The 14,476-nt window shown below is 57.5% G+C and overlaps 5 protein-coding genes across 5 annotated transcripts; 4 read left to right on the top strand and 1 right to left on the bottom strand.

Annotated features, from left to right (window-relative positions):
* Nucleotides 1-410: 410 nt before the first annotated feature.
* Nucleotides 411-1,724, top strand: WHR41_08845 (uncharacterized protein; the record flags this gene model as incomplete). Its single annotated transcript, XM_069377449.1, has 1 exon — nucleotides 411-1,724. The coding sequence occupies one exon, from the start codon at nucleotides 411-413 to the stop codon at nucleotides 1,722-1,724; it is 1,314 nt and encodes a 437-aa protein (XP_069225559.1).
* A 935-nt stretch (nucleotides 1,725-2,659) lies between these two features.
* On the top strand, nucleotides 2,660-4,257 carry WHR41_08844 (uncharacterized protein). Its single transcript, XM_069377448.1, has 3 exons — nucleotides 2,660-3,705; nucleotides 3,766-3,841; nucleotides 3,908-4,257. Exons 1-3 carry the CDS (start codon nucleotides 3,541-3,543, stop codon nucleotides 4,057-4,059), a joined length of 393 nt encoding a protein of 130 aa, XP_069225558.1. The 5' UTR covers nucleotides 2,660-3,540; the 3' UTR covers nucleotides 4,060-4,257.
* Nucleotides 4,258-4,486: 229 nt separating this feature from the next.
* Nucleotides 4,487-5,404, top strand: WHR41_08843 (uncharacterized protein). Its single transcript, XM_069377447.1, has 4 exons — nucleotides 4,487-4,648; nucleotides 4,712-4,903; nucleotides 4,959-5,111; nucleotides 5,175-5,404. Exons 1-4 carry the CDS (start codon nucleotides 4,564-4,566, stop codon nucleotides 5,258-5,260), a joined length of 516 nt encoding a protein of 171 aa, XP_069225553.1. The 5' UTR covers nucleotides 4,487-4,563; the 3' UTR covers nucleotides 5,261-5,404.
* A 3,996-nt stretch (nucleotides 5,405-9,400) lies between these two features.
* WHR41_08842 (uncharacterized protein) lies at nucleotides 9,401-11,068 on the bottom strand (the record flags this gene model as incomplete). Its single annotated transcript, XM_069377446.1, has 1 exon — nucleotides 9,401-11,068. The coding sequence occupies one exon, from the start codon at nucleotides 11,066-11,068 to the stop codon at nucleotides 9,401-9,403; it is 1,668 nt and encodes a 555-aa protein (XP_069225552.1).
* A 746-nt stretch (nucleotides 11,069-11,814) lies between these two features.
* On the top strand, nucleotides 11,815-13,770 carry WHR41_08841 (uncharacterized protein; the record flags this gene model as incomplete). The annotated part of the gene is made up of 1 exon (XM_069377445.1): nucleotides 11,815-13,770. One exon carries the CDS (start codon nucleotides 11,815-11,817, stop codon nucleotides 13,768-13,770), a length of 1,956 nt encoding a protein of 651 aa, XP_069225555.1.
* Nucleotides 13,771-14,476: the final 706 nt, after the last annotated feature.

The raw sequence follows: 14,476 nt of genomic DNA, 5'->3' as shown, positions 1-14,476 counted from the left end.
CGAGAAGATTATTGCTACTTCTGAGGGCCCCAGTCGCAGATCGCCTCTCGGGGTTCGGTGATTGGACGTGTCGCGTGGTAGCGCCGATTTTCTTAGGGTTCACTCGAGACAGCTGCCTTATACAAGCGATCGCTATTTTCAGCGCTCCTTCGGCTTCACATATTACCGGAGCCAACACAACATGAGGGCGTAGGGCCAGACAACCTGAGATCAAACACCACACATGGTGGGGCTCAGGTGTTGCAAGGAGCTTCCAAGTCACCGCACGCCACCGTAAGCCTGTCGTTTGCCGGTCGCTGCAGCACATGAAACGCAACCAAGGCATAACAGGATTATCCGCGCCTTAATACATGGCAATCGCCTCCCGTGGCCTGTCTCCGCCTGACACCTGATTGTTTCAACCCGGCACCATGCCCACGTTTGCGCCGCCCTACAGGCCGACGAAAAGCAAGCAGCCTCTTCTCGCACGCGAGCAGAAGCGCGAGGCCAGGAAGCGCAAGCGGGAAGAAAACGACGAGACGGACAGCGACGCTTCGTCGTCAGACCAATCTTCCGATTCCGATGCCTCGACGCCCAAAAAAGCCCTAACCTCTGCTCCCGTGAACAAGACTGATCCTTTCCACGTAGCTGGCCTTTCGCGCGAGCAGCCTTTGCCGCGCCACCCATTCCCTCACGCCCCTGTCAAATCTGCAGAGCGCCCGAAAAGGTCGTCTGAAGAGGAGCTTGCAGCGGTGAAACCGCCTCTGTATGTCCCGAAGAAGGCAGCTGAGGATGAGTCGACGTCCTTGAAACGCAGGCACCTGGACAATCTCGCTGCCATCTTACATCGATGCATGCTCAAGGGAGATTGGGAGCGTGCGTCTCGAGCATGGGGCTTGCTGGCACGCACTGAGGTCGGTGGACTCGGCATCGATGTTAGGCAGCATGGACGATGGGGTATCGGCGCTGAGATTCTCATGAGGCGCGAGCAAAGCAGACGCAACGAGGCAGCTGCTCAGGCTGCAAGGCGAGCAGAAGATGATGAATCATTGCTATCACAAGACGTTGAAGGCATTGCAGAGCCGAATCACTGGGAGACTCAGGTTTCTGACGAAGGCTTTAAGCTCGCGCGGGAGTATTATGAGCGCCTGATCTTGCAGTACCCCTACACGCCTCACACACAGCACACGGTCAATGCCAGAGTATTCTATCCAGCGCTGTTCAACGTCTGGGTGTACGAAGTCCAGGCTCGCTACAAACACCTGCGAGACGAAGCCTCCAGGAACCGTAGATCGTCGCCTCACAGCATCGCAAGCGACGACGCGAGTGACCGCAGCGACTCGCCATCACCTTCTTCCAATGACCAAGATCTCACAATTCGCGAGATCGAAGACATCATGCCAATCAAAGACCGCCTCGATCAGCTACTGCTGAGCCCACCTTACGACATCAGCGAGCCACTGTTGCACCTGCGAGGCATGATGGGAATCTGGCTCTCCGACCTCTACGTGTCTTTAGCTTCGAGCGGTACCCGCCCTCGCAGTGGAAGTGGCCCCGAAGCTATTGACAGAGAATCCACCCCAAGCGATTATCAAGATCGCGTCCGAGTCGCGCAATATCGCGAAAAGGCTGCTGCAGAGCGGTCACGCGCAAAGGAGCTTCTGAGCAAAGTGAAAGCGGACGGTAGGAGTGCTCTGGACGCCGGCGACCTGGGGCTTGAGCCCACGGAAGACATGTCTGAGTGAATGTCGAGCGTCGCTTGCTCCAATAAGGAAGACAAAGTGGTCGCGACGGCCAGCTTCACAGCTTCGTGGCGAAAGTGAATTTGAACGGCCGCGCGGCGCGCGCGCAACACTTCACAAAGATGGTACCGCTTTATAAGCGCATCTTGGTCGATGTCGTGAAGAGAGAGCCGCCTCTCACCGGTTGGTCAAACGACGCCAGAAGTCCCAGGAATTACGACGCTCAAAATGGCTCACCAAATCAGCGTCCAAGACGCGCTGAACGACAGAGCACATTCATACAAAGCATCTATCGGTGGCTGGAGCGACAAAGGTTCGAGAGCCTGGTTGAGCTTTCGCCAGATCGTTAACGGCAACCCTCGCCCAGCAAACACGCTCTATCTAGACGGCATCGCCGAGAGCTCTTTCCTAGACCCCTTGGAAATGACGAGAGACCTGGAAATCGACATCTCCACCGGCAACGACCCAGTATCCGTCTGCGCCGTCCAAGACGTGCTATTCGCCTTCGTCGATCGCATACCACCGGACCACCGCCTCCGCTCTTTGACTATCCGCATCACAATCATCCTGCCCAACGATCCCAACGAGCGCCAAATGACCACTGCAGATGTCTGGGCAGGCTTCCGCATCAAGAAAGATGTCATCCATGAAAACAAGTACATCCAGCCCGGCGAGCTCTCTCGCATGCACATGACGGCTTTTCTTACCGACCCGATACGCAGAATCCGGAACTTGAATGCTGGAGAAAGGGGCGGGAAGTTCAGCATCACGTTTCCTGGCCATACTGGTGTGTGGAAGGATATTGCTATCACAGTTGAGGAGCTTGTCAGGAGCAACGCGGAGGTCAAGGATTACGAGGCCTTTCGGAGGTATTTCAGGGCTCTCAGGCCGTTCGTCGATGATTTCAGGAAGGGGCTGGAAGCTCTCGCTTCGACAAAGAATGTAAATCGAGGGATTGGCAGTATGATGACACCGCCGATCACTCCTGAGTCCAATCCTGCCGCGCAGGGAGGACGCAAGAAAGTCATGGTTGACCTGACCGGAGATGAAGTGATCGATTTCACGACAGAGACTGATCAACAGGAATTTACGCAACTTGGACAGGGCTGCGAGCGCTCAGCGCCGTCCGCCCGGCCGAAAGATCCGGTGTCAGAGCTTGACGCAACAATCCAGGCCTTTGCGAGTGCGCGCATCCGGGGCCACTTCCACGATTTGAATATTGCGCACATCGAGATTCTGAATTTGGCAGCCGATCCATTCGATGATCTGGAGAAAAAGGCAGAAACTATCCCTGAGCGGCATATTGAGTTCAAAAAGCTACGCAAGCGCTTGCTTAGTACTTGCAAGGCTCTGGACCGCGCATGGTACGAGAAAGTCGATGTTTCCCACTATGGCTACAACGAAGCAGACAAGCGTCTAGGCCTGCGCAAGACCGAGCCCAAGACTCATGCGCCCGCCAAGAAGCCTCAAGTCAAGCAGAAGAAGCGAAAGCGGCCGGGCAAGCCCGAAAGGGATGGGCAGCAAGATTCGGAGAACCCCCGCCCAGCCCGAACGAGAAGAACACTGTAACACCGCGGCTCTTCGAAGCGCGGTGTCCCACCGCCGGAACGATGACAGGAGGTATACCAGACAGCCGGCACCGATCCTGGCAGCTCATGCCGTCATGAAGAATGCAAACTGCCGCCCCATCGAAATTGATCGGTCGCCTACATTTACCTCCAGCTTGCCCGCCTGCGCGCCGATCTTCACCATCCGCAAACACGTTCGCATCGAGGCGGCCCGCAGAACGGTTCCAAAACGTTCCTTTGCATATTGAATCATGCATGCTTTTAGGCTTTTGGCTGCCTTCTTTTCTTCGGCTACCACTGCGAGTGCGTTTCGCTTCCACATCTGGCTCGGCGATAAGTGCACCATCACCGGCAGCAGAGTGTCGGACACGGAGATACTGGTGTTCCCTGAGAGGGTTGATTCTCATGGCTGTATGGTACGCTGTAGAATAGCCATCTAAAACTTCAATTCAAGCCCTGACATCTTAATGTTCCAGAAATACGACCTCTACGACTGGGGTCATGACCAGTCGCTCATGGTCCGTCCAGAGGACGAGGACGGCCCCGACCAGTGTTAGTGAACTCTTCGGCTCCCTTTAAAAGAGGACCTACTTCTTACTGACATATCCGCCACGATAGACTTGGCTTTCTTCAACTCCGACGATTGCAGTGGCGATCCGATGGTCATAATGCCTCCTGCGTCCATTCTTCGAGAGCGCCCGGTCGCCGGGTGTTCCAATTACGCTGCGGCTGGGATTACGAATATGTCTTACAAAGTGGACGGTGTCTGAAAAGGGGAGGTTGCCTTCATCCCTGTCTTGGAAATGCCAGGCCCCGGAAGGTCATGCCTTTCGCTTTTCAAAGGAGGATATTAACTGGCGGCAAGATAGACTGCACAATGAAGCTTTTGGTGGTGACTTTCGGTATGGCTTCAAGCCGTTAATTCACTCTCATAATACCAAATCTATTGAACAAGGCGTTGCCATCGACTACCTTTGACTTCATTAAACGTATAGAAAAAGACTGTGCAAATTATTTGAGCGCTACATGGAGTACTAGAAAGATGTCTCGAGTAGGTGAGCATATGCACCCTCACCAACCAATCACAGCGCTTGAGCTGCCCTCGGGCGCTAGCGGCTGAACGCAGATCCTCAGGCCGATGAAGCCAACCCTGAAGCCAACCTCAGGCCGCCGTGAAGCCATCCCTTTTTGCTGGTCGCATTGCTCGAACACAAACGCCACTCTAGAACATTGAAGTCTCGTGCGAAGATCATATTTTGAAGAGGATCAACACGATGGCGAACCCAACAAGCATCTTCTCGCGGAAACGCGACCTCCTATACTTGGTTTTCTTCATCATACACGTCCCCGTCCTGTTCTGTAAGTCATTGACGCGTCTCTCCGAGCGCAACAGCCCTCCAGATTACTAACCTACTACCAAAGGCGTGGACCTCGCACCTCTATATCCAGCGGCCTACAAGCCACAGTTCATCACCACGCTCCGAGAATGGTACATTACGACGTACGCGGACCGCTTCTTCACGCAGCCACCTGCGTGGTTCAACATGTACATGTACATGGAGTTGATCTACCACGTCCCGCTGTCTTTCTGGGCTATTGGGGCGTTGATTAGGAGTACGTGCCCATTCATGCCGGAGGAGCTGATCAGATATTGACGATGACTTCACAGACGACCCGAAAGTGCCAGTCCACCTGCTAGTGTACGCTGTTCAAACCGCTGTCACGACGGCTACATGCATTGCGGACTATCTCAGCTGGAGCGAGTTCCAGAGCGCGCAGAAGATCGAGCTGGGGAAGCTTTATGTGCCGTATCTGGCTTTGTGTATGTTTTGCTCTCTATGCATACCCCGGCCTCTCAGAGTCAGTGAGCTAACTTTCATCGCAGCTGTATTCATGGCGGTAGACATGCTCGGCAGGCTCAATGAGGCTGTAGGCCAACGTCAGGTGGTTCGTGGGAAGAAGGCACAGTGAAAGGCAATCGGTTTGTGGAGCTTGGTATCTAGACTTACTGCAGCAAAGCCCTTCTCGGCACGCCTATCTATCCGCCTCGGGGCTCATCCCACTCAATTCATTTTCCATCGAGCGAAAAGCACGCATTGCAGAGTTTGTCCCCACCTCCGGTTTCTTCTCAAGTCATCCGCCCATGCTGTCCCGCTGGCGAGCGAAGGCGAACGATCTGTGCTGCTCGCCAGCATCCATGATCGCCTTGCTGAAGGGCGCAAGTATCAGATGCAATCGTTGACGTTGTTTCCTTCTGCTCAGACTTTATTCTTTGGAGCCTTACTCAGAAGCATAGTCAAAGTCGTCTGGCACAGTGACATTATCGAAGACCTCGACGGTCCGATTTTGAAATCCTTTGTCGGCCCAGAACTGCCTCACCACTTCCTGTGCGAGAGTTGCGAGACGCAGAGGGAACCAATCCGCGTTTTCGTTCCTAGGGGGTGCTTCAGGTGCTAGAAGCACAATGTGCTCGCTTTCCATGAGAAGGTCGACGAATGCATACTTTTGGGCCTTTGGTTCCCACATGGTCCAGCGAGACCGTCGAAAGCTATAAGCGCCAGGGTCTATGTACCTGGTAAAGTACTCGGGGAAACCTCTCAGCTCCTGCTGAAGGTCCATCTTGGCCGACTTGTGAGTGAGTTGGATGGCAACGTACGAGCGGAGTCTGTTGATGGTTCGAGTAGGCATGTTTTTCAGGGCACGTTTGTGCATGCCTTCGTCCATCGGGTGTAGGAACAGATCCCATTCGCGCCACGAGCTCAACAGCAAGCGTTTCGACAGCCGCATCTTCACAGCAGCAGCGCGGCTGTTTTGACTGATCGCATAGTAAACTCTGGTCTTCACCCAGGTGCGCTGCTCGAAGGCTGGCAGCTTGCTCATCGCTTTTTTCTCGACAGCTGGGATCATGCACTCGTCGTGTGTCTGCTCTTCGTTGTGTACTTTTATGTACTCCAAGAGGACTTCAGCGCGCACCACCATGTAGTCGTCAGGCTCCAGTAACTCGAAGACGCACATCCAGATCTCGACTGGCAAATCCATTTTGGCGAGCATTGCGGTGCGGCAGCTCGTATTGTTACTGTTAAAACCAGGTTGTGATGTTGTTGGTAAAATCGAGGTAGTGATTGACGAAGCTGATGTTGAGTGAGGCCGTCGGTCGACGTCATGTGACTCGCGGAAGGAAGGAGGAAGACACGGTGAAAAGCGCTGACTTCAATGGTTCGGAATCCAATACGGCTTTAGGCAAAGCGAGATTAGTTTCTCTGACCGTGCACGTCTGCGTGAACTGAAATCAACTTTTCTTCTAATGTTGATAGTCTATAGAACGTGCACACCATTCTCGACATCCGTATTCGCTCCTCATTGTCAGTAGTCCCGATGGGGGAGCGACTGTAGGCAATCGATCCATTTCTCCCACTTCATAGCTCAAGCCCTCTCGCCGTCCCTCACATTGCAGTCTGCTCCGTTCGCCAAATCCCTCTACCAGCCACAGGGCTTAGAGATGCTCACAACCAAGCGCACACATCATTCTCGCCATCCATGACAGAGTGTACGCTTCACTCCCAGAGCTCCACAGTCCGATACCGAATCCCCTTCTCCGCCCAAAATTGCCTCACCGCGCCTTTCATAAGCCCGACGACGTATAGTTGATACCAGTGCGGGTGGTAATCCCCTTCATCCGAAGCTCGGCAAGGCGACAAGATTACCACATGCTCACTCTCCAAGAGAATATCACGGAGCGGGTAGGTCTGTTTGGATGTGGTATCCACACAACAGAACTTTTCGCCGTGGCTCCCAGGGTCGATCAAGTACTGGAAATAATTGACGGGTTCGGAAAATTGGCGCTCGAGCTCCTCCAAGACCAGGAAAGAACCAAGCGCGATCACCGCGTACGATCGAAGCCTGCTGCTGTCTCGAGTCCAATTGTTGGTCAGTACCGGCGAGTCGGGCAACGAGTCCGGTTGGAGCGTCAGTTGAAGTGGATTCCAGGAGTTGTTCAACAGGCGCCACGACAGGCGACTCTTGAGCGCCGCTGCCCGACTGTTGCGGTTGATCTCGTAAAAGATCCTGGTACGTATCCAGGCGCGCCGTTCGAAAATCGGTAGCTCGCCGGCCGCATTCATTTCGACTTCCGCCGCCTCACGATCGTTGCCCATCACCTCTGCAGCGGTGAGGCGGTCATGCTCGTCGAAAACCTCGTTGTACTTGTTGAGCATACGTTCGCGGTGTCTGATCACCATGTAGTCGTCAGGCTCCAGTAGTTCGAAGACGCGCATCCAGATCTCGACCGGGAAGTCCATGTGGCAGGGGATCTCGGAGGCGTCGTTCCAAATGATCGACAGGCTGCGTTTGCAGAGACGTCGGAGTTTGTCGATAAATGATGTAGTTGGTAAAATCAGTGATTTTTTTGCGATTGCCGTGGTGGAGTTGCGAGTGCAGTCGACGGCGGTGTTGTGTCTGAGCAGAACGTAGACTGGGTGTCGACGATGCTTTTGGTTGGATTCCGAAAGGAACGATACTCAAGGTTCCTAGAGACTGGAATTTAAGATGCCCTCAGCCGCGAAAGACCCTGCATACATAGAGCAGATTGCGTCGCCGCGCGCATGAACATTGCTTTTCGCTCAGCTCGGGTCTCAATAAAGCTATCAACACTACTATACTGCTGCGAATACAGTTCCCTGCAGCAAAAACCCTGCATCCCAGAAGCTGTTGCCAACTGCCTGCTTATCAAGCCAAATGAAAGAAAAGCCTCCTTCGCGCAATGTCGCTGCCGGCGGGGTTACCGCAGGGTACATGATGAGCCTCCAGCTCATCGCACTGCACAGACCTAGATCACTTCGACCGTGCAGTGCTCACATGCAAACCTCGTTCCATGCCTAGTCCAGAGCTCGCGAAGCATCCTCGCAACATCGCAGGCAAGAGCGACGCGGTAGGCTCTCGGACACCCTCCGGGGTAGTCCTCCCAATGCATGCCAGGGACCAAGATTTTGACGTCGCTCTGAAAGAAAAGAGCCTCGCCTACCTCGGTGCCTATGAAGGGCGGCAGCGTCTTGCGGTTGTCGATGCCATACGGCTCGAGAAACTTAAACAGCAGGCGGAACGACCTGAAGTACTCGTCGCGGCTTCTGCTGAGAGGCCAGGGCGGGAGCTCGAAGACCGTACATGGCGGCATGCGCGGGACGGTTTTGGAGCAGCTTGCTAGGTCCACGGAACGGGGACGCACGCGGCGCTGGTGGTCGACGGTGTAGATGAACCGACGGCTGGCGGTCAGCAGGCGGCCCGAGAGGCGCACCTTGACGGCGGCGGCGCGGATGCGGGTATTGATCTGGTAGTAGGCACGGGTGAGGAGCCAGGAGCGCCTTTCGAGGCGCTGGATGATCATCGCTGCTCCGAGCTCAGCCTTCGCTGTTTTGATGTAATGATCAGTTTGCTCGCCGGTGTTAGAAGCGCGGAAGCCGAGGTCTATGGTCGTGAGGTGCTCCTCGTACTCCAGGACGACGTGAGGGCGAGTGAGAAGGCGAGAATCCGGAATCGCAGCGACGATGTCTAGGATCTGCATCCAGAGCTCGATGGGAAGGTCTTTCTTGGTGTCCTGCATGGATGACTGACCGGATTGAGGGACAGCCCGCCTCTCTCCCGGCATTTGTGGCGCAGATGGCATGGCGCCCATGATGATTTGGCAATGGGAATAGTTGCGCAGAGATCGGAGTTTGCCTAGAGAAGGACTGTGAAGTCAAGAGCTGTGATCCAGGACACCTGATACCGGGAAGCCAGGCAGCGAGGCAGGCACCGCTTCACCGCCTGCGTCTGTGCGCCCAGTCACGTGAGACCCAAGAAGCGGGGCGCAGTGAAGTGAAGTGTAAGATCCGCTTTGCTTTGCGCTCAGACCACTTTCGATTCGATGCAATCTGGAGAAAAAATAAATCTATCAACGTGTCTATACGGATTCCCAGACCAGGGAGGGGTTGTTGAGAGCCCTCCGCCCCAAATGCACATATGCAATACCTACCCATCCACCCATGAAAAACAAAAGAAAAAAACGCCATGCTCGTGAATGCCCTGCGCTGCTCTTGGCTCATTACCCAACGTAAACCCCACCACCATCGACAGCCTCTACTTCTGCGCACTCTGCAGCCTCCCCTGCCTAACCAACCAAGTCAACAAATCGACCTTCGTCGCAACCGCGACCGCCCTCAAACCCCCAACGCCCGCGCCCGCCCCCTCGCTGTCCCTCTCCGTGATGACCGCCGCGGCATTCCACTCGAAAAACCGCGCCAGCACCTCCAGCGGCGTGCGCATCGTGACCTCGACGAACTGCCTCTTGCTCTCGTCGCCCTCCGTCAGCGCCGGGAACTTCTCCAGCGGCTTGACCTCGTCGAGCTTCGAGAAGCTGAACATGACCTCGGACACGGGCGAGGAGACCTGCACGCGGCCGGACGAGAGGTACGACAGGCAGTTGCCCAGCGTGACCATGCCGACGAGGCGGGTGGATTTCGAGGACGTGACGGGGATCTGGTCGAAGCCTTTGTCGCGCATGAGCTCGACGGCGTCGTCGACGGAGGCCGTGAGGGGGATTGTCTGGATGGGTTTGAGGCGCAGGTCGGACACGGTGTGGTTGGCGTAGTCGCCCTTCTTGGGCTGCTTGGTGGGGGTGTGGCCGTTGGGGGCGGCGAGTTTCTTCTCCTGGCCCGCGGCGTCGGCGGGCTGCAGGTCCGGGGTGACGGGGGCGGTGAGAGGGGGAGAAGGCGGGAGGAGGTCGTTGGCGGCGAGCCAGTCGTCGTCGACGAACTTGGAGAGGTACGAGCGGATGCTGTCGGGGAGGATGACGACGATCGCGTCGCCCTTGCCGAGGTTCAGGCCCTTGATGGCCTGCACGCAGGCGCTCATGGCGGAACCCGCGGAGCCGCCGCACAGCAGGCCCTCCTCGCGGATCAGCCGGCGCGCCCAGTAGAAGCTGTCGACGTCGTTGGTCTTGTACCACGTGTCGACTTCGTTCTGCGCCAGCACGTCCGGGATGAAGTCGTAGCCGATGCCCTCGACCTTGTACGGCTTGTCCTTGCCCTCGTCGTTCAGGCTGGCGGGCACGGCCAGGATTGAGCCCATGGGGTCTGCGGCGACGATCTTGACGTCCTTTCCGTGGTGCTTGCGGATGCCGCGCGAGAGGCCAGTGATGGTGCCGCCGGTGCCGGCGCCAGCCACGAGCGCCGCGAACTTGCCCTCGACCTTCGACACTTGCTCGCAGATCTCCTCCGCGGTTCCCATCTCGTGCGCGAGCGGGTTGTTCGGGTTCGCGTACTGGTCCAGGATGACGCCGCCGGGAATCTCCTTCTCCAGCCGGCGCGCGACGCCAATGTGGCTCTCCGGGGCGTCCCAGGCGGCGCTGGTCGGCGTGCGGATGATCTCGGCGCCCAGGGCTTTCAGGACGGAGACCTTCTCGCTGCTCATCTTCTCCGGCAGGGTGATGATGGTGCGGTAGCCCTTGACGGCGCCGACGAGGGCGAGGCCAATGCCCGTGTTGCCGCTCGTGGGCTCGATCAGCACGCTGTGTCCGGGCCGGATGCGGCCCTCCTTCTCGGCGGCTTCGACCATGCGCAGGGCGATGCGGTCCTTGACGGAGCCGCCGGCGTTGAAGAACTCGCACTTGGCGTAGATTTTGCAGTCGACGCCCAGCGACTCCGGGATGCGGTTTAGGCGGACCAGAGGCGTTTGGCCGATGTTCTCCAGGATGCTGTCCATGACCGCCGGCGGCTGGCGCGGGGCGCGCGACGAGAGGTGGGACATGGTGGGAGGTGTTTGCGGATGTGTGACTGGGAGTGTGGAGGGGCAGAGGAGGGGAGGGGAGGGCAGGGCAGAAGTGGGATGAGGTCCTACCTGGGTGGCATGAGAATTCGTGCTGTCGGCGCTTTGTCTCGCCATTCGGCGTCTCTGGTCAGGGCAGCCGGCACTAGCCGAAGCAAAACACGCCCGGCCTAAGCAGCAGCATTTTCTGCCCTCAGACTCTGATGGAGGTTATTAGGCCGAAGGCAGCGAGGCGTGGGACTCGAGACGCCGTGAGATCTGCGGGAGCGCCGTTTCTTTATATAACGATGGCTGCGTAGGGCAGAGACGGGCGACTGGCCGATGCGCGCGACACAAAACGGCCTTGTTGCCGTCTCCGCCGATGCCGGCGATTGATAGGCGTCGCATTCCCACGCAAAGATGTGTCACCTATCGAGTTATCGCTCATGCAAGCCGCGTTTACTGCTTGCGCCTGACGCCGAAGGTACCTTATACAGCATTCGCACCTCCATAGCCCTGCAGTGTTTCTGCTCTGCCTCTGACTTCTGACTAACCGCCCTGATAAAATCACGCAGCGTCGTCTGCAGCACCGCTCGCCCGCCCTCACCGACCCTGGGCATTAATGGCTCATCCTGCGCCGTGCACCGCGTTTCTTTGCACCTAGCGTGACTCGGCTTCCTGAGGCGCCTCGCTCTGTCTTCACTTCACCACTCACCCACGAGAATCCGCCCGCGCTCTAGGCATGGAAAATGACTACCTCTATGTTGGCGTCTGGAAAGGCAAGCGCGTTCGGGGCACTTAAGAAGACCGTCGCCGGCCTCACCGCCTACGAATCATCCCGCCAATTTGGCAACGCCGCTGGTCCTCGCAGCAATGGCAAGCCGCCCGCCGCCCGCGTGGACGAGGATCCCCGCGTGTCCAGAGACTTGTTCATGCACGTCTTGACTGCCAACGCCACCAAGCGAGACGCAAAGCAGTATCTGTCTCGATTCAAGGAACCGAAGCCAGCACCTGCGAGACCATCGCCACAGGACGAACGAAATGCCCGACACCGCCGTGATCAGGACCGCGTCGATCGGATGGGCGTCAACTTGGGCGGACTCTATGCTCCAGCGAGGTCAATAGCAGACACTCCTCAGTTCACCAGAGAGCTCGTTCCGGAGAAGGTTGCCAACAAGCCTAAGCCTATGCACACTGCATTGGCATCACTGCGGTCACCTGAGAGTCTGGACGATGGCCTTCTGGACGGACTGGCCGCCACACTGTCCCAGCTCGTCCGCTTGGACATGCGCATTTTGCTCGCCATTGACTGCGTAGATCTGGGCGATGTGCATCACCAGGACCTGCACGCTAGGAGGGACATGCTCACCGAACAAGGCGATCGCTTGGTCAAGGCTATTTCCAACCATAGTCCTGAGGGTGCACGTTTCGTGCCAGACGCCATGAGCTGTGCGGACATGGCTGACTCCTTGGGCGGGACTGGTGCAATTGTGTCGATGCCTCAGCTTCTGCTGCACCCGCTCAAGCGAGGTGCAGTCACCATCGTCCCTACCCTTGCTTATTCCAACTCTGGACACTTGACCTCAACAAATCTCGCCGAGGTCATGCGAGCCCTGACTGCCCAGCTGTCAGGCCAAGGCGCTTCGCCTGAAGTTGGCAGCCACGCAGAATATCCCGACCCGGTATCCCTGGATCGCATCATCATGCTCGATCCAGTCGGCGGAATCCCTAGCAAGGACCGCGGAGACGGCGCCCACATCTTCATCAACCTGGAGCAAGAATTCGACTCCATCAGCAAAGAACTCCTAAACGGCAACACCGGCAACCCCGCAGCACAATACCGCCAACACCACGCCAACCTTGACATTACCCGCCAATGCCTCGCAATGCTGCCCTCCGCCTCCTCTGCCCTCATCATCACGCCCGAAGAAGCCGCCATCTCCTCCCGCGGCCGCACCCAAGGCGAGCCCATCCGTACCGGCACGCGCCAGCAAAAAAACACCCTAATCCACAACCTTCTCACCAACAAACCCCTGGTCTCTTCCTCCCTGCCTCTCGCCCGCCTGCCCTCCCCCGACACCTCTCCATCCCCCTCCCGTCCCACCGCCACCCTCGTTAAAAAAGGCATGCCGCTCACGATCATCCCCTCCGCGGACCGCTGGATCGGCTGGCCCGCGCCCGCACCCAACACGCCCAGCCCACTCAACCTTCGCACCGACCCCCGCATCAACCTCCCCCGCCTCGTCGCCCTCATCGAAGACTCCTTCCGCCGCAAGCTCGACGTCGACCACTACCTCTCCCGCATCGCCGGCCGCACCGCCGGCCTCATCATAGCCGGCGACTACGAGGGCGGCGCAATCCTCACCTGGGAGCAACCCCCCGGCTCCGCCAATCCCGTCCCCTACCTCGACAAGTTCGCCGTCGCCCAGACATCCCAGGGCTCCGCGGGCGTCGCGGACATCGTCTTCCAGGCCATGGCGCGCACGTGCTTTCCTCATGGAGTCTGCTGGCGAAGCAGGGTGGACAATCCGGTTAACAAGTGGTATTTTGAGCGGGCTAGTGGGAGCTGGACGATTCCGGGGAGCGGGTGGACGATGTTTTGGACGGGCGAGGGCGTCGTGGAGGATAGGACCAGGTGGGAGGAGTATGTGCGGGTTTGCAGGGGGGTTGTGCCGAGTTGGGCGGATAAGGCGAAGCCTGATTAGGGGAGAGGCGGATGGCTGGGGACGGGAGATGGTGTGGAGTTCTCTCCGTGGTGTGGTCTGGTTGTGAGGGTTTAGAGCGGATGGTAGCACGACACGTTCCGTGAAGAAATAAGTGGGAGTGGGAGCTTGGTGTTTGCACGGAAGATAACAGCCGACTCGAGAATTCACATATTTGCCGCTCATACCCCTTTCACTTTCCCACGGACAGATTGCAGTGAAGACCCGTCGCCGACAACGCCGGCCTTCCTTTTCGCGCGCAACGTCAAACACCCTCCGCCAGCTGCAACCCAACAACACAACAAGCCATCCAACATCTCATCTCCTCCGCACCGCCGCCATCATCTTCAACATGGACCAACTAATGCAGAACCTCTCTCTCCAAGACAACTTCCCACCACTCCAACCGCAATATCAACAAACACTCACCCAACGCACCACCATCAAACCCCCACCCCGCCGCCTCCCCCTCGAACTCTGGATCCAAATCTTCGAATCCCTCACCCACGAAAACCACACCGCCCGCCCCGCCTACATCGCCTGCTTCGTCGCCGCCGTCTTCGAGCAAGGCCCCGCGACCGAACTCTCGCAAGCCGCCCGCCTGCCCGACCTCGAGTTCGCAGCCTGGAAAGCCATCCTCCCCTACTACGCCATCGACCGCCAAACCCGGCGCGCCGCAAAACAAGCCTTCCTCTCCGCCGTCCTGCTC

Source organism: Cladosporium halotolerans (assembly GCF_011745625.1).
Source record: "Cladosporium halotolerans strain TM138-S3 chromosome Unknown Sca50, whole genome shotgun sequence".
In the NCBI taxonomy this organism is placed as follows: domain Eukaryota; kingdom Fungi; phylum Ascomycota; class Dothideomycetes; order Cladosporiales; family Cladosporiaceae; genus Cladosporium; species Cladosporium halotolerans.
Note: the sequence above shows the minus strand (reverse complement) of the source record. Positions and strands in the feature narration are given on the sequence as shown.